This window comes from Electrona antarctica (assembly GCF_951216825.1).
Source record: "Electrona antarctica genome assembly, chromosome: 8".
Classification (NCBI taxonomy): domain Eukaryota; kingdom Metazoa; phylum Chordata; class Actinopteri; order Myctophiformes; family Myctophidae; genus Electrona; species Electrona antarctica.
The window spans coordinates 643,137-662,745 of NC_136789.1; the positions used below are offsets into that span (position 1 = coordinate 643,137).

Below are 19,609 nucleotides of genomic sequence, written 5' to 3' on the forward strand. Positions count from 1 at the left end.
CATAATACATTCTTTGTATTATGGTTTGGTACTGGTCATTAGCAAGTAGTTATCAAATAAATTATGTCATATCTGCCCTTTTTCTTTACAAAGCCTGAAAGCCAAACCAAAGTGTGTGTGTGTGTGTGTGTATATATATATATATATATTACCTTCTTTATTCTTTATTTTACAATGTTCAATTTCAAAAAACACAATTCAAACAATAATACCAATTAACTGTCAGCTAAAATGTAATGATGGTGACAGCCCTAGTGATTCCCTAGTGATCAGGACCAGGTCTCACTCTGGAGTCGACCCGTCTGCTCCATTGTGGTGAGCATCTGGTCTGCCTCTTCCGAGGACAGACCTCCCCCTTGCTTAAATACCTCTTGCAGTGCTTCACGCACACTGGCCGGCATCTCTTTGGCACGGCCTGCTATGTAAAAACAGCCACCCCTATTTGCAATCAAGTCCCACAAGAGTTTAGCCTGCTCTTTGACACGGTGCTGCACATAAATCTTGTCCTCCTGGTCTCGCGAGAAGGCAGTGAAGCAGGTCAGATGTCCAGCCTTGGTCGTGTCCTGCCAGTCTGAGTGGAAGAAATAATCCTTGAACTCAGAACGAGAGCCAAAGAACAACACATTAGAAGTTTTGTCCTGGGCTACTCTCTCTTGCAAGGCTGACCTAAAGGGTGCAACCCCGGTTCCAGGCCCAACCATGATCACAGGGGTCTCCTGTTTGCTTGGGAACCTTAAAGTTCCCTTCTTAACCCACAAAGGCACATATACTTCCTCATGTGCAGGGTTCAGGGAAGCTAACCAGGTGGAGCAGAGGCCATTACGAGGTTTATGCATCTTGGTTTTGTAGCGTACCACAGCTACTAAGATCTGGATGCGGTTGGGGTGTGCCAGGAGGGAGGAGGCGATGGAGAAGGAGCGTGGCTGGATATCAGGGAACAGATCCAGGATGTAATCCACCTTCAGTTCTGCTGCAGTGTGAGGGAAGTCCAACAACACTTCTAGGGCAGTGCGTCGCGGCCGTGTGCAATAGTCATGCAGGTCGTCTTGACCCTGGGCAGAGCTGAACTCAACCAGCTTCTCCTTTTCCAGGTCGTTGGTGGCAAAAGTGGACAGCAGCTCAAAGTAGGAGCGACGTGGTACAGCAGAAATGTCCAAGTAATGTTTCACCAGGTGTTCAACTGTACAGGGCTGAGGTAACCTAGCTGGAACTGTAGTGTTACTGTCTGTTGCCGTCAGAGTAAACTGGGCATTTGGATCTAATCTTAGCAATTGACAAAATTGTTGTACATCTTCTTGTGTGTTATTTGGACGCATCATCACCACATCACCGGCAGCAAACTCAATGTTGGAGCCTGTGATGTCAAACTCAATGTGCCGCACATCTTGGAAGTGGGAGGCATCCGTTACTCTTTGATTGTACAGCATTTTAGCTGGGAAGGAGTGGACTTGTGAAGGCACCATTTGTCGCTTTGGAGACATGTGATCTGGATTTTCTTTTACATCATCTACGAAGTGGAAAATGTACCTTGGAGGGAGTGGTTCATCTTCTCTGAGCGGAATCACATGTCCAAGAGATGGGTACAGAACTAACACTCTCTCCCAAAATGATCTGAGCCATGGGTCAACCACAGCATCTGGTCCCAGGTCATGCTGATCATCTGCCAGTCCAGCTGGCAGCAGAATGCTGGCACCCAACTGCACAAGGCGCTTATGAAGCTTCTTAGCTACAAAATTGAACTTTGGATACGAAGAGTCTCCTAGGCCCAGTACTGCACATTCTAGCTGACACAGAGAGCCAGCAGGCAACGATTTCCTGAAGAGGAACCTCCAGAAATTATTCATATTGTCAGGAGGGTCTCCTTGGCCAGTGGTGGCGCACACAAAAATAACCAGAGGCTCGGAGATCAGATTAGCTACATTGTAGCTATCCAGAGGTGAAATTTGGACGTGCAGCCGCTTCCTCTGTGCCTGTCTCCCAATGCGATGTGCAGTGTCCTCGGCTGTACCCGTCTGGCTCCCGTAGAGAACTAGCAGCGTTGGGATTGACATTGTCTTCTCCAAATCCAATCCTTCGTTTTGGTTAGTTCCTTAATTGATTTACATGCGAACTGATCACATACTTAAATCACGATATTCAAGATGTTCAACCATGAGGATAATGCATAGAATGCCGATTCTGAGGGGTCCTACATCGAGTGAAGTGACGTCCACTTTTACTTGCGTCAGCGGTTACGTAACAAGCAACTAGCCAATCCCAGCCCCGTCCGTCCGTCGCCAGAAATCCCCAGTAGCCTACTTGTTTCCTGTTTCCATGCTTGTTTCTATCATAGGTTTCTATCTATCGCGTAGCGCAGCCAGACACAACCTGAATGCTATCGTTAGCAGCAATGTCAAACCAAATGTGCAAAAGAGGGCATGCATTTATGCATTATACCTACATAAGAAAGAACAGTAAGTCTGTTGTATTCTGTGAATTTTAGTCTTTATATTTTTGTTTTTTGACCATGTCCTCATTATGGTTCTGACAGCCACAAGATTCGATACACCACCAAGATACCCATGTACCTGTCTAGATACTTCCTTAATGTTAACGAAGTCCACACCCACAACACCAGAGGGAGTGCAACGAACCATGTACAACCCAGATTCGGCACAAACAAGGGACTAAATTCTTTTCGCTCCTATGCCACTAAAATGTGGAACGCCCTACCAACTGTCATTAAGACATGCGAATCCCTTGACTCTTTCAAAACCGCTCTCAAAGGGCACCTACGGACGGCTGCAATTCGAAACTGGCCCCTGTAAAATCGGAATCCCTCAAACACGAACGCAATGACAACACAAGAGACGGTCGCGGCCACACAGCCAACTCAAGGTATGGCCACTGAGCCAACTTGGGGACCCAACGCAAGGACAACACAAGAGATGGTCACGGCCACACAGCCAACTCAAGGTACGGCCACGGAGCCGACTTGGGGACCCAACGCAGCTCCTCCAAGGAAAACAAACAATTTAACGGAGCTGAACGTGAATCCCCCCCCCCCGCCCCCCCTTTTTTTTCCCCTCACTGTATATTTTTCTTTTCCCTTTTTACCTCCTTTTTGATGAATTCTTTTTTGATGAATTCCTGTTCTGTCTATAGAAGTGTCTATTTGTACGTCTCTAAATGTTTTGATGATTTGAACATGGTGGACCCTGTTGGAAACAAGTGTAATGCTTAATTGGGTCGTCCACTCACAGTTAACAGCCTTTGTATTGAGTTTGTGCTTGAAATGTACTGTAATTCTGCAAACTGTTAATAAATTCTTCAATCAATCAATCAAACAGTGAAAAAAAAGCACACCCGTGTGAACTGAGTGGTGCAAGGTCTTATATAGACTGATCAGCTGTGGTCTGACGTAATGTCAGTGACCATAGTAACCATGCTCATTTTTGAGTGGTGTAAACCACTCCTACAACTGGCTTTGTTAGTTTGTCTGTCTGTCTGTTTGTACCAAAAAATGAGCATTGTTGCTATGGTCACCCAGTTCACACGGGTGTGATTTCATTACGTCAGACATTACGTCAGACCACAGCTTACACCACTCAGTTCACACGGGTGTGATCTTTTTTTTAAAATCACACCCGTGTGAACTGAGTGACCATAGCAACCATGCTCATTTGGTACGAACACGGGTACACGGGTACAAAGCCAGTTGTTGGACTCAAAAACGTTTTCTAAGCCTTGCACCTGGGCTGTGAGGCATCTCAAGCGCTTCCCATTTCGCATCATCACAGTCTACTAACTAGGATGATGTTTGTCCTTCATAATAATTCTTTGCCCCTGCTCAAGCACCTGCTCGTATGTCTTGCAGAGTTGTGTGGCACAGTCAGCCAACCTCACAACCTTCCACAGCAGTCGTAGGTCCTGGGAAGAGCTCTGTCCATACCATACTAGTGATAACTCCCTGATAAGATGCCCTGGGTTGTGGTGGCAGAGTAGCATCTACTGTGACACCTTGAATTTCTTCAGGTATCTGATGCGGTACAGGCACCGCCTTGCTTTCTTTTGCCACAACCTCTGTGTGCATGATGTACCTCAGGGTGTTGTGCACCTGGAGGTAAATTGAAAATTACGAGAGGCAACAGTCTGGTAACATGAGACTATTTACAACAGTCTTAAAATTCAGCAGAACACGTGTCAACAAACCGCATTACCAAAATATAAATAGTGGATCCATCCATTTCAAATCAAATATACTGGTAAATTTCCCGGTGTAGGTATTAGGTAATGATTTACTTTAAACGCCCTGTGTTATTTTTGTTGTGGGATCAATTTGAGCAGGTCAATTAATCATTACTGGAAAACTCATTACTGGAAAACAAAACTATGCTTGGGGTTTGGGAATTGACAAGGTTGTTTGTACTTTGTCTTGGTTTCTCAATAGTTTCGTTTATCAGACATGACCTTAAGTTCACTCACAAAAAACAGATGAAACGATAAAAACCCATGCATGTGATCCACTGGTTAATATGGGAAGTTCTTTACTTGCCACATTTCAGATAGGCCCAATTGTTCCTGGGCTAAAAAGACAACAAACACTTTGATTTGGATTGGTTTAATTTGGAATTTGGATATTCATTTGGTTATCCACCCATTTGCACGAAGGTCCAAAAACAAACAAACAAACAAATATATATCTGTGTGTTGTACATATCTTATTCTTTCCCTTCAGGGGTCGCCACAGCAAATCATCTTCCTCCATCTCCATAAATCTTCTCTTTGGTCTCCCTCCAGGCCTCCTACCTGCCTGGCAGTTCCAACCTCAACATAAAATAGTTGGTCTCACCACTGTCTTGTACACCTTCCATTTCATTCTTGCTGATACTTTCCTATCACACCTGACACTTTTCTCCACCCATTCCAACCTGCTTGCACTCGTTTCTTCACCTCTTTTCCACACTCTCCATTGCTCTTAAATGTTGACCCTATAAAGTACTTAATATTCTCGCATATTGACTAAGTCTACTAGTTCTATTTGAAATAAATGTAACCCTTTTTCCTGTGTAAGTGCTGACATTTTACCATTGAGTTAATAGAGCCAGCCTGCTTGCTCTTGCACATCAGGTAAAACATTGTGACAGATCTTGTGTCTGACCTTTGACACAAATGTCTCAATAGAAGAGCAGAGCAGGGAGACAAAATACAACCACCCCAATTGTAAGTTATATTGTATTAACAACACTCTACAATAACAGAATTGGACAAAATTACAATGTCTTATTTAAAACAGGTTATAGTGCCTGTACAACCTTTATAACTCATCAATAAGGTATAAGCCTGTTCAGTCAATCAAAGTTAACATGATAAAGCAGTTCATGATTGTTTTCAGACATGAAAACTATTGATCACCTTTTAGTTTACTCATAGTTAATAAGTTACAAAGCGGTAGACCTTTTATTTTTTCTCACTCGCACTGCTTCCCTCTTTATACTAAATCGTTGTCTTTTGTCAGTGGAATCAGTCCATTTTCAATTATTCTCTCATTTTCAACATGTCCTTTTCCATTGACTGGTGTTGGTTTACTGCACTGTTATTATGTCTTCAGTTAATGGGTGAGCTTATTTACACTATACATATGCAGTACAATTTGCAAATAATTATTTACTATATTGTATTTATTACAGGTAGACTCTTAAACTTTTGTTATCAGATTAGGTGTAATTTCAGTATTTGACAGCGTGTCTTGTTTCGATTGTATTTTTAGTTTGGAATAAGTCGTATTTTCCAAGACGCATCATGATCATACTGTAAATTAAGTTTACATTGGTTGTACTACTGGTTTTTATTTGCAAACATATCACAGTTTGAATACTCCTTGCTAGTTTTTCAAAGGACCTTGATGCTTGATAAGCATTTTGTTTGTGCGCTTTCCCATATACATATTAGTTAACATTGTACACAATTTGACATACTTTAATTTACTTAAGTACTATTTTACTTGACTTTATTATTATTTTCTTTATTTATTTGTTTGACATTTGATGCATATTTCTTATGATAGCCTACTATCTACTATGCACCACACCTCAGGCAAATATTGTACTTTTTACTCCATTCAAATTATTTTGTCAGCTTCAGTTATTAGTTAGCCTACTTTGTTGATTACATAATTAAAACAAACATTCATAAACTGATACATTAGATTAGGTTATCCAATTGCAACATAAGGTGATGAACGCAACACATTGATGCATTACTAAATACAATTCAATTCTGAAATGGGCCTTTTGAGTAGGCATAGTTTTAAGATTGGCACGGTAATTATATTTTGATAGCAATACTTTTAATCAATGCAGGTCTTTTTACTTGTAGGCCTAACAGATTAGGCTATTCTACATTCTGGTATGCCTTATATACATACTGTATAGCTACTAGCTCAATATAAATCATGAATATACACATATACTAGGCAGAGGGTAAATTCCTTTGCAATAATCTTTATTAAAAAAAATCTTGATTAAGAGATTAGGGATATTTTTTTAAAATTATTATTATTATTATTATTATTACTAGCCTATTACTAGCCTATTACTAGCCTACTACTACTATGCTTCACCCATAGATGGCGGCAGTAACTAGCTATTTCAAATCATTTTGGAACAAATATCTATAGCCTATTGAAACAGCTGAAACGCATATAGCCTAACTTTTATCAGCAGGTACAGTAGGCTGTATTGAATATTCTGTAGAATATCTGCTTGTGATATCGGGCTTTCAATTTTCAATTTAGGCAGGGTAAGAATAAATAATTATTAAGAGCCTGTTCAGTTGTCAACGGGTACGGCTACTGATTTAGGCCCTTTCCAGAATGCTAGGCAAATATTTCCACTTGGAGACAAGATATATCAAAATCAAATGCAACTTGCCCAAACCTACAGATTTTGGTGACCCTATGGCCCTTAATCTAGCACCACCTGCAGGTAAAAATGTCCTATTGTACAGAAACTATCTAAAAATAAGTATTTTTCTTTTATGTTCTATGTTTCGTTCTATGGTGTCTTCCTAATCATCTCAATTAATTTGTTTTTAAGGTGGTGGAGCAGACCAGAACTGCACTGAGGAAAATAGGGTACAGATCGAAGGAGGTCATTACACCCTCACTAACGGACTGAGAACTAACAGCAGGTTGGAATACCACTGCCCCCCAAATTACTATCCATACCCTGCTTTGTCTCGCCTATGCCAGCCCACTGGTACCTGGTTCCCTAAGCCGAAGTTCCGTCCACATCAGACATGTAGATGTAAGTGTCAATTGTGGCCATGTCTTTCGAGAAATTAGAAATAATTTGACCATTTATTCTATCATGTCAGTTCATATACTCCATGGCTCCATAGCTTAACTGGTGTTCAATCTTACAACGTGATGCAATGCGTTATTAGCTTGAAGATCTGTTCTTGTATGTAAGCGTGCAGACTACTCTAGTCTACAGAGTATAATTATTGAGGGTTAAAGGTAAGGTTTGGGGTTTGAAGATACCTTATTGCCATGATGTAACCTCAAAGGTGAGTGAGATATTAATAAAATAGTTGCTCTGCTGATTCTTACAATATAGAACACCTGGTATTGTTTTAAATAAATAAATAAAAATAAAAGAAGAAAATAGTTGATTTTGCTATTTTCATTAAGAAGAAAACCCAGACTGGATCTGCGGATCCGGATCGTCAAATAGTAAAATCAACAAGATTTGGGGTTTTTTCAAAAAAAAGAAACAGCCTCAGGTTTTGTGATGTTCTATATGGTCAGGATTTATTTGAGTTCATTTACAGGATAAAGGAGTGAGAGTGACTTTGTTTCACCGGAATTAAGTGAATGAAGAGCATATTTTGAATCAATTTCTAATCGATGGAGCAACTCTTTTTTTAATTTCTCATCCACCTTTGGAGTTAGGCTACATCATAGGTACTACACAACCCAAACTTCTACCAAAGTATTCTAGACCTTTAATACACAGTTAAAGGAGCACTTCACTCATTCTCAACCTTATTTTCATATAATAATTCTCATTGGTGGGGTATACACAGTTCAGACCTGCCTACCAATGACATCATTGATGGAGATTCCAAGCTAATAGAAGCTAGAGCCTTTCGCTTATTGGAAAGTACCTGAAATGAAAAGGAAAAACATTAATTACCAAAGATTTCTGAACTGTAGAGTAGACCGAAATGGTATCTTTTTCTTCTTTCTTCTGTTTATTCTTCAAGTAAATTGAGAAATACAAACAGAGTAACAAATACAAAAAACTAAAACACACACAACAACAAAACAAATTCAACCAACCAAAGAACATTCAAAACAAAACAAAATAAAAAAAATATATATACAAATTTAAAAAAAATAAACAACTCCAATATAGTCAATATACAAAGCAGTTCATGGTCACAAACATCATTCAGACAAGACAGGTTGGCTAGTCAGGTGACAGCTATTCAGGTTCAATCGGGGGCACGAGTGTAAGGCGGTCAACATGAGATAGAAAAGGCTGCCATGCTTTACTGAATTTGGAGATTGAGCAACTATTGAAGATATCTTGCCAATATTGGAGGCCTGATACATCATGCAAGGCAACTACACAAACATGACCAAACCTCTACCAAAGTTTTATTGTGATTTAACTAACTGTTTGTTTCTATGTTCAGTGGTCGAATGTCCTGACCCAACTGTTCTGGAGCAAGGCAGTGTCTACCCTGCTGAGGAGAAGTACTATGTGAGCAATGAGACAACATATGAATGCTGGTCTGGGTACACACTCCGTGGCTCAGCCTCTCGAGTTTGCCAATCAAACGCCAAATGGAGTGGAAAAACTCCTATATGTGGCCGTAATAGTAAGTCCTAAACAGCCTGGTGAATACTATAACATCAGTACAAGTTGACAAAGAAATCGGTCCCTCAAATATTTGTAATATGTTTTACATTTTTAAGTATATGTAGCTTATGCCATACAGTGTCTGTCTCTTTCTTTCTCTCTCTCCCTCCTATTATCATTATTAGTGGTGTTGTCATTAATCAATCAATCAATCAATCAATCAATCAATCAATCAATCAATCAATCAATCAGTCAGTCAATCATTCATTCATTACCATTAGCAGCAAGGTTTGTAACCAGTTGAGGCCTAGCATTGTTATTGTGGGGCAAACATGCAGTGAAGATTTTAACAAATTGCAATGTGATGGATTGTGAGCTTGTAGATCAGCAGGAAAATAGATTTGGTGTAGAGGGAAAATAAACGTAATTAATGTTGCACATAGCTGGAACCTTCTCTTATTATGTTGGCTGGAAAATTGCTTATTGTTGCTTAATATTGGTTATTTATTTATTTTATGTTTGAAGCAAACAGATGAATAGAAAGCCACAACAACAATAAATTATAACAAATGTACACTACAGTCAAAATACGTTGTATTTTTCCACAGCGGACAGTACGTGTGCTGATCCTGGTGTTCCAGCTGGAGCCACGAAGGTTGGGCACATATATGACATTGATGAAAAGGTGACATACAGCTGCAATAACAACTTAATGCGGGTGGGCTCGCATGAACGAGTGTGTCAAGAAAATGGCCAATGGACTGGCATGGAACCTGCTTGTTATTGTAAGATATCATCGTCTCCTTTTCATGCCCATTTTTAAGATTTAAAGCCCAAGTAGGACAATTATACTACACGTATCTGCAAATTATAGAGGTTAAGTCTTTATGTTATTGCCATCTGACCATGGTCAGTAATTATTACTACATGCAATCATTCAAATTGAGTTGCCATATAAGAGGTAAAAAGCATTTCATGTCAACATTGCTGTTCATTAGTAATACGGTTAAAATACTAGAGTGTTAAAACATTTCAATCTGTAATAAATAAATGAATCATGGCTAACATCTTATACCGTATGTGATCTTTGCTCCTGTTACAGACAAACATACATATGATACTGCACTGGAAGTCTCTGAGGCTTTTGGTATTTCAATCAAACAAAGCCTCACAGACCTACAAACTGGTATGTGTTTGGAACCATTGTTCATGTAACATAAATGTCATTACGTTTTTGTGTGTATAGCACAGCAACGGTGATATTGCAATCAAACCCCCTGTTCTTATATGTGTGTCTACTGTATGTTCGTAGCAGACAGAGCTCCTATGTATGATTGGATTTGTATGATCTAATTAAACAACACCTCATTTGATGGCAAGGGGAAAAGTCTTTGCATAAATAATGTGGAATAAATGTGTTTGTGTTTTTCAGAGGACACGCAAGAGGGGAGAAAAATCAGGATACCAAAAAATGGGACACTCAACATCTACATCGGCATGGATGTTTCAGCAAGCATTAATAAAATAGAGTTTAATCAAGCAAAAGAGGCTGTTATCAAACTTATTACCAAGGTGAATCAAAGAAACAAAACAAAAACAAAACAGACAAGCAAACAAGACAAACGCACGCACGCACGCACACACACACACACACACACACACACACACACACAAAAAAAAATGATATATATCACAGAAAAAACTGAAATCAACCTTCTCGTTATTTAGTTTATAATATCAGTCAAGTATATTTTATAGTAAAAATAATATAATATAATATAATATAATATAATATAATATAATATAATATAATATAATATAATATATATATATATATATTGTAGCATATAATATAAATATATAAAATACATTTCATATCATACCAATGTTCTCTATGTCTGATACATCCACACACCAACCACCAGCTTGCAGGGCATGGGTCTATTGTTCCTTGGATACATTTAAAGTTAAATGCCACACAAAAAGTTTAAAAATACATAGCCATATTGACTTTTATTTTGATGATTTTGCACAATAATTTACAGATGTTAATTCACATGTTCTGATGGATTCAATGTTGTCTAGCAAAGATCTACAGTAATGTGTTCAACAAACAAATTATCTTTCATGTCTATGCAGGTTTCCTCTTTCTCCGTCAATCCCAATTATGATATCCTCTTCTTCTCCTCTGTCATCAAAGAGGTTGTCAACATAAAAGATTTTTTTAGTCCGAACAAACCATCACTTGACCATATCCGGAGTGAATTAAAAAAATTTGACATAGAAGCAGGTGAGCAAAGTACATATTTAACCAAATGGGTCAGAATGTTATTTTGTCACAAATGCCTGATTCTAATGTTATAATAATACAACTCTACCCTTAATTGTGTGTGTGTGTGTGTGTGTGTGTGTGTGTGTGTGTGTGTGTGTGTGTGTGTGTGTGCGTGCGTGCGTGCGTGCGTGCGTGTGTGTGTCACATTTGTGTCTCAGGGACAGATGATCTTGGGACAGACCTGAATGCGGCATTTACAAGGATCTGGGAGAGAATGGCATGGATAAAGCAGAACACTGATAAAGACTTTGTGGAGCATCGTCATGTCATCATCCTCTTTTCTGATGGTAACTTCAGACTTTCTGACTTACTATATTTAATTCTAACATCCACTCGCTTTTATTGAGAGACAGCTTTCCCTGTTTTCTTTGGTCATTTTCTTTATACAGGTGTTTTTAACAACAATACATTTAGCCAAAATGCAGAAAATTCAGAACAAGGTCTGAATAACCATGTATTTGTGTTTGAATTGTATGTTATGTTCACTGTAATCAGGGTGTCATTGGAAAAGAGAGCTAGCTGGCTCTCAATTGACCTCCCCTGAATAAATATAGGTGAAAGAAAAGAAGGTTGAACGTCTATGCTTGAGGCATCAACTAGAATCATAATAATGTAAAGATAAAAGTCAGCACAACAGATTTTGTCTTCAGTGTTTGGCCATTGTTGGCCTTCATGATGACTTTTAGCTATATTGTCATTTTGTGTCCAGCACCAGCAAGGAACTGGATGTGCGCAACCCACTTGTTTTGAACTAGCATCAACTATTCAGCCCAGTACGAATAGTTTTGATGAAAAATACTCGCCTGTGATTTTCAGATTGTTTATTTGATCTGCCATGCACCGGTGTGCATAGACCTTTGAGCTTAGTCGGAGCTACAGTTTGACAACCTGCTTGGGGGGCAGCGCTTTGCCTGAATAAAACCTGTAAAAAAAATGGTTTGGTCCATTGCATGCAAGATTCACAAAATGTACTACCACGGGTGTAATGCTATTTGTTTACAATGCTTATTATTCAGCAAATCTGTTATTTGTCATCTTTGTGACTGACAGCTTTGTTTCTGTTCATTGCAGGTGGATTTAATGTGGGAGGTTCACCTAAAGCCACTGTGGCTAAAATAAAACACATGGTCTACCACAACAAAGCTGGTGAACTTGACGAGGAAAATAGAAAGGAATATCTTGGTGAGGTTCAATGTTTAGTTTTTGTTATGCTTAACATTAACATTAGAAAGTCTCTTATGACCTGGAAAGAAACTGTTCCTGAGTCTGCTGGATGTATAGCAGACCCGATGCTCTGTAGAACCACTGTTCTCCTCTTGATGTAAGAGGTATTGGATGTTGGTAGTACTGTTTTAACCATGCTCTGTAAAGCCTAGCATTCATGTTGTGGAAACACAACCTAATGTTACTGTATGTATAATTTTGGCAACTATATCTTGTTTCTTGCAGACATTTATGTTTTCGCCATTGGATCTGATATCTTTGATGAAGAGCTAATGCCTCTTGCAGCACCTGAGAGTGCTGATCATTACTTCAGACTAGCGAAAATTAAAAACTTAGAACAGACCTTTGACGACATTATTGGTGAGTGCTCTGCTATACTGACTAAATAACCGACCGACCGACCGACTCACTCACTCACTCACTCACTCACTCACTCACTCTACACACAGGCATGCACATACACAATCATGTATATTGTATCTCCAATTGTACATTTGATTTCAGAATCAACTTTATTGTCACACCACAGTTTTACAAGTAAAAAAGTGGGTGAAATTAGTTTTTGTGCATTAGTTCCCATCGTGGGGGGGGGGGGGGGGGGGGATCAAGGCAGGAAAGAATGGCGCTTTTACCACAAAAAGTACAAAGGGATTCAGATCATTTGGAAGCTTGTTTCACAAACAAGGAAGAGCTAAAGTCCAAGTCACCAATCCTGGTATAATCCACAGTACAGTAGGTTCAGGAAGAGCAAAAAAAGGTCATTAGGCCACTGAGCAGGGCATCGCCTTTCATTAGGTTGCTGGGCAAGGCCTTTGCCTTCCACGGTCGTTGCGAGGGGTTGAACAGTTTGTGACTTGGGTGGCGCATGTCCTTGATGATGCGCTGGGCTTTAGCTACGCAACGCTTGTTGTACCAGCGAGACAAGCACCATTTTGTCTGTATGGCCCCTGCAGGAACCAAACCAAATTTCCCTTTAAATCTATATTCTATTTAATGCTTAGAGAGCAGATCACATGTATTTTAACGTGATTGTTTCATGTTAAGCAACTTTTCTTGAGTGTTTTATTTATGTATTTCTCATGCAGATGAAGAAGAGGTTGTTGCTTCATGCGGTCTTTACATTGTAAAAGATGTTACGACGAAGGAATGGGCAGCGTACAAGTATCCATGGAAAGTGGAAATTACTATCGGGGTAGTTAAAGTTTTATTTAAATTTTATTTTTACAGTTTGTAGTTGTTTGTTATATATTTTTTGCATTGTTGTATATTTGTTACAGTGACGTTTGACTTATTTCAGTAAACACAAATATATATATTTTTTCATTGTCATTGGTCACCCCTCAAAAACATAATGGACGTGGCAGTGCACCCACACATGGTTCCTAATAATAAATATACTTAACAACCCAGCTGCGTCGGGAATCATATCTAGCATGCTCAGATTCAGGATTAAACTCATTCAATCTGGAATAGTTTGGAACTGCAAGTCATTTACCAGTGCGAGGAAGGGGCCCCATGTGTCTTCAAATTTGGATACAGAGCCTCTCAGGGTACATCTAATTTTTTCTAATTTAATAAAGTGGAGTACATCTCTAATCCAGTGAAGATGGGTTGGGGGAGCAGAGGACTTCCATTTCATCAGAATTAGACGCCTAGCTAAGAGAGTGGTAAAGGCCACCAAATGAGCTTTGTACTTTGGCAGTAATAGAGTAGGGGGAGAAATTCCGAAAATAGCCGTCAAGTAAACACAAATATTATAACATAATAACACTAATAGTATACGGTAATTAAATTGATAATATGCGAGATATATCTTCATAAACAGTATACTACACAGTATATTAATTGTATGCACAGTGTATATTAAATATACATATCCTGTATGTTCAATTTAGACACGAAACTGCCTTGGTTCTCTGGTGAGCAGCAGATTTGTCTTGACTGCTGCACATTGCATCAACTTTGAAGATACAGCTGAAACTATTACAGTTTACACCAGTGATAGACAGGGTAATGTGTAACATGTTTTTATTTTATTTTATTTTATGCTTAATCTCTGCAGAATTCATACTGTGGATTGTATTATATAATCATTTGTTTGGCTCACTGCTGGTTGCTAATTGATTTATTTTCCAGGATTAGCGTAACCTAAACATTTCTGTTAGCTGTAACATGCTAATTCTCTCTTGATCTTGTCCCCTCACAGCTAGAAATGTAGACAAAATCGACCGTCATGATCTCTATGATATACGAAAAAGGACGGAACAAGGAGTATTAGAATTCTTTGACTATGATGTGGCTCTCCTTAGACTGACAAAAAAAGTCATTTTTTCCTCTCAAGTCAGGTAAGCATTTGCAACAGTTATTTATGTATTTGAATTACCAGCAAATTATGATGTCAGTACTGTACATCCCCAGCTCAGAGTTGTACTACTAACTAACATAACTATATATAGGTGTGTGTGTGTGTGTGTGTGTGTGTGTGTGTGTGTGTGTGTGTGTGTGTGTGTGCGTGTGCATGCACACGTTACTTTCACGTTTTAATGTTAACGGATGTGGAATGTCCCAAAACGTGAGATTGTTTTTCTTTACAAGAGAGTGATTAACAGGCCTCAAAGCGATTTGAAAATGTACAGTAGGCTATAATGCACACATGCGGAACACATGAATGACAGGCAAAATATGACAAATATGGATACCTGATGCCAGCCCAAATCGGCACATCACAGGACGACGGTGAAGGGAAGATAGAGGAGGAGAGAGAGTGAGAGAGAGCCTATTTCGCCCATTTAATAACCCAGCCAAGGCTGTATACCCGAACCTGAACACACTGACTGGTCAGGGCAAAATCCCAGCTGAATATGGAACATTAAAATAAACCATCATTATTAGTGTTTGTATCAGCCATTCCATGTCATGAATCATTATCTTTCCTCAGGCCTATTTGCATACCTTGCACTCAGGCAACCAGTGATGCTCTGAAGCTGGTTGGCGTTTCCACCTGCAGGCAACAAGGTGACGTACATGTAACTCACGAGACATCACAACACCTTATGTTAAAATAACTTTATCGTTCATCATCAAGCACAAAGAGGCTGAGCTTCTCAACAAAACTAGATAAATGAAGATTTACTGTTCTAGCAGTGAAGAAACTCAGAATAACAACAATATTACATTAAACAACAACAACTCTTATAATAATTAACAACATACATACTTACATTAGGCCTATACTTTTTATTGTACCGGTAGTTTTACTTTTAATGGTATAAGAAAAGTAAAACTACAATAAAATATTAAAATGATCTATACCTTGCCTGATTTGACACCAATGTGTTATCTGATCTGATTATCAAATAATGTCATCGCATGCTATCCCATCTAGTGAACACATATGCATTCTCTTAATACAGAGGAGCTATTGTTGAACAAAGAAATTGAAAGACTTGCCTTCCTGACCGTGAAGCCATCCATAATGGAAAAAGATGTCCATGCCAAGCTTGGTGATAATGTGAGTTTTTGTGCCTATACTTTGCACAATACAGTACATAGTAAAATACCAGTGGTGTAAGGGTGCATTTTGTTCCATTTGTACAATCTTTAAGAGTTAAATGAACACTGAGTATTTTACTGTGTATGCTTTCATATGCCTTATAAATACTGTATATTGTACTCATCGTGGGCATGTGTGCACATGCTCATACGCTAACTATACCTCTGTTGTTGTCCTATCCTCCAATGCAGAGAGCTGATTGTATTAAACATGCCAAACATGCTCATGGAGTAACTACAGATGATGTCACCCTGGCTGTGACTGATAACTTCATCTGCACTGGTGGCAAGAGCCCTAAAGTAGATCACATAGCATGTCGAGGTATGATCCATTAGTATATTCATCTCCAGACCACATGCAAATGTGGCAGCATATTGTGTGTATTGTTCAACGGGTGACTTCTTGGGACGGACATCTGACTGGAAGGGGCTGCAACTATGTCACATGTTAACTAGGGGGATATGAGTTACGATTCTGTCCCTATATGGGAACATTAATTTGAACGAGAAGTTCAGGAGAAGAGGTCATCACACACAGACGCGACACAGTTTTCTTTCGCCCTATATAGTATTAGACCGCGACAGACGGGTGCCGTCTCACGTGAACTTGAGTCATGAGAGACTCCACCGAGCAAGCTAAAGCGAGCGGGTTGCCGTGTGGAACGTTGCGAAGTTTGCTTGAGCCGACTCAGTCCCGTTAGAGTGGGGAAGAAACCGCGGTCGCCACACGGACGTGGTGGTGACGTCACATTCCAACAGACGAGGCCTGTGATTGGTCTTTTGAAAAATATCATTGGGCAGAATTGTTACTAGGTAGATTTGCTGAAATCAAATTTCTCTCTCTGAAACCCCTGAGTGTTTCAGCCAGTTATCCCAGGGAGCGACCCACTGACCCGGGCACGGCACCACCCTGCAACCCTCCTTTCCGGAGGTATTGCCCGTTTTCTGCCGAAGATCGAAGATCTACAGTACCATCCCGAAAAAAACGTTCCTTCTGGATGCAGACAGATCCTATTGACTCGAACAGCGCTGAGTCAGAGACAACGCAACGGCTCGTTCAGTGGTGCCTCTGGTGGCTCAAGTCCGCTTTAGACGGCATGACTCCGTCGTTTTAACAGTTTTTTGCCGTTTTGGGTTTGAGAACTGCACTTCCGCAATCCTGGACTGCGGAAGTGCAGCGGGGAGGCACCGTTTGACTTCCAGTCACTGTTTTGACTTCCAGTCACTGTTTTGACTTCCAGTCACTGTTTTGACTTCCAGTCACAGTTTTGACTTCTGTCCCAAGAAGTCACAGTATACATTTTGGAGAGTGAGACAGTGTTGGTGCAGCTCAAGATTCTTCATACTGTATTTATTATTTCTGAATCAAGAAAACAGAAAATAAATGTATGTATCTATGTGTCTGTTGCCACAGGGGACTCTGGTGGTGCTGTGTTCAAGGAGTATGAGCGCCGCATAATACAGGTGAGCAACTGTTCATTGATATTAGAGTCATATCAGAAAATGGTCGGATGTTGTGATAGTAAACAGATGCACAAAAAAATATTTTTTCATGATTTTAAGTGAATCCTTTTAGTGCTTGTTGTGTAGGGACTCACAGGCCGTACAGTACACCCTAAGTCTTTATATCATTTTCATATATATTTTCATTTTCATTTTCTGTTGTATGCGTTGTGCTCTGTGAGCTGCTGATCTCCCTTGTGGGGGGAAAATCAAGTATTGAACTCATAATACAGTCTCCTTGACAGGTTGCAGTGGTCAGCTGGGGAATATATGACATGTGTACATCGGACCTTATGCCAAAGTCAAACAGGACCTCCAGAGATTTCCACATTAATCTTTTCAGAGTTGTCCCTTTTCTCGAAAAAATACTTGGTGATGAGACTGGGACTCATGCACCAATGAAGTTTTTACCAGATAACTAAATGTATTGTAATGGTCAACAAAAACACCTTGAAGACCTTAACAGGAGCCCTCGTACAAGGTTTCTTTGACTATGCATGCACCTCCTGGTACCACAGCACCTCAAAGGCCCTTAAAACTAGACTCCAGACTTCCCAAAACAAACTGGTCAGGCTCCTACTTGGCCTCACCCCCCGAACCCACCTCACCCCTGCCCACTTTGACAGGCTGGAATGGCTTAGGGTCGACGACAGAGTACAGCATCTTGCAATGGGTCTGGTCCACAAGATTCGATACACCACCAAGATACCCATGTACCTGTCTAGATACTTCCTTAATGTTAACGAAGTCCACACCCATAACACCAGAAGTCCACACCCATAACACCAGAGGAAGTGCAACGAACCATGTACAACCCAGATTCGGCACAAACAAGGGACTAAATTATTTTCGCTCCTATGCCACCAAAATGTGGAATGCCCTACCAACAGTCATTAAGACATGCAAATCCCTTGACTCCTTCAAAACCGCTCTCAAAGGGCACCTACGGACGGCTGCAATTCGAAACTGGCCTCCGTAAAATCTGAATCCCCCCCCCCCCACCCCCTTTTTCCCCTTACTGTATATGTTTATTTTCCCTTTTTACCTCCCTTATGATGAATTCCTGTTCTGTTCTTTGACTATATATAGAAGTGTCGATTTGTACGTCTCTAAATGTTTTGATGAATTGAACAAGGTGTAATGCTTAATTGGGTTGTCCACTCACAGTTAAGTCTTTGTATTGAGTTTGTGCTTGAAATGTACTGTAATTCTGCAAACTGTTAATACATATTTCAATCAATCAATCAATCAATTGAATGCCATTTGTGTTGCTTGTTGTGTTTATCTTTCAAGGTCTTTCAATTCTAGTCTGATTTCACCATCAGTAAACTGATTTGTCTTTTTTCTTAGTTATTACTGTAGTTTTTAATTATTGACAATGTTGTAAACAATAAAGAAATGTGTACTCTCACAAGTTTTATTTTTTCTTATTTTTTTAAAGGAGGCCATCCTGCTTATTTCACTTGACTTTGATTTGATTTTAATTTAACTTTATTGTTCCCTCTGGGAAAATTGTCTTCTGTCTGCATTAAACCTATCCTATATCACCTCCAGTTGTATTGCCAGAATGTTCTTAACTGAGAAAGACAATAGGCAAATGGAGAGGGCAATGGACCTTATGCAGACTGCGGCCATCTTACCATTAAGTTAAGGGGCGACTGTGGCTCAGGATGTAGAGCAGGTCGTCCAATGATCCATGGGTCGGCGGTTCGAATCCCTGCTCCTCCTGTCTACATGTCGAAGTGTCCTTGGGCAAGACACTGAACCCCAAATTGCTCCTGATGTGCTCGTTGGTACCTTGCATGGCTTCCGCCGCAATCGGAGTATGAATGGGTAAATGTAATGCACAATCTATGTAAAGCGCCTTGGATAAAGGCGCTATATAAATGCACCATTTACCATTTACGTTAATGGCAGGGTGGCAACTAGCCGCAATTCGCCATTGACAGCACATACATCCAAACAGAAAAGTCCTATCTGATTGTATTAAACAATATTGCAGCTGTACGAAAAGCTTGAATTATTATTTCTATCTGCAAAGTGTTTGTTTCATAATAATCCACTGTAGACATGTTATAAGCTATACTTTGTCAAGAAATTCCCTGCAGGTGATTATTTAAGTGTTTGAGTTTGGAAGTGGTCGTTGGAT

The 19,609-nt window shown here is 39.7% G+C and overlaps 2 protein-coding genes across 2 annotated transcripts; one reads left to right on the forward strand and one right to left on the reverse strand.

Annotated features, from left to right (window-relative positions):
- Positions 1-128: 128 nt before the first annotated feature.
- ndor1 (NADPH dependent diflavin oxidoreductase 1) lies at positions 129-2,217 on the reverse strand. Its single transcript, XM_079507486.1, has one exon. It carries the CDS (start codon positions 2,049-2,051, stop codon positions 270-272), a length of 1,782 nt encoding a protein of 593 aa, XP_079363612.1. The 5' UTR covers positions 2,052-2,217; the 3' UTR covers positions 129-269.
- A 4,636-nt stretch (positions 2,218-6,853) lies between these two features.
- LOC306928055 (complement factor B-like) lies at positions 6,854-18,768 on the forward strand (the record flags this gene model as incomplete). The annotated part of the gene is made up of 17 exons (XM_079507974.1): positions 6,854-6,965; positions 7,077-7,286; positions 8,683-8,868; positions 9,491-9,634; positions 9,952-10,035; positions 10,282-10,421; positions 10,989-11,139; positions 12,253-12,363; positions 12,631-12,765; positions 13,491-13,597; positions 14,301-14,415; positions 14,612-14,750; positions 15,344-15,420; positions 15,819-15,916; positions 16,150-16,279; positions 17,372-17,421; positions 18,754-18,768. The coding sequence occupies 17 exons, from the start codon at positions 6,854-6,856 to the stop codon at positions 18,766-18,768; spliced, it is 2,004 nt and encodes a 667-aa protein (XP_079364100.1).
- Positions 18,769-19,609: the final 841 nt, after the last annotated feature.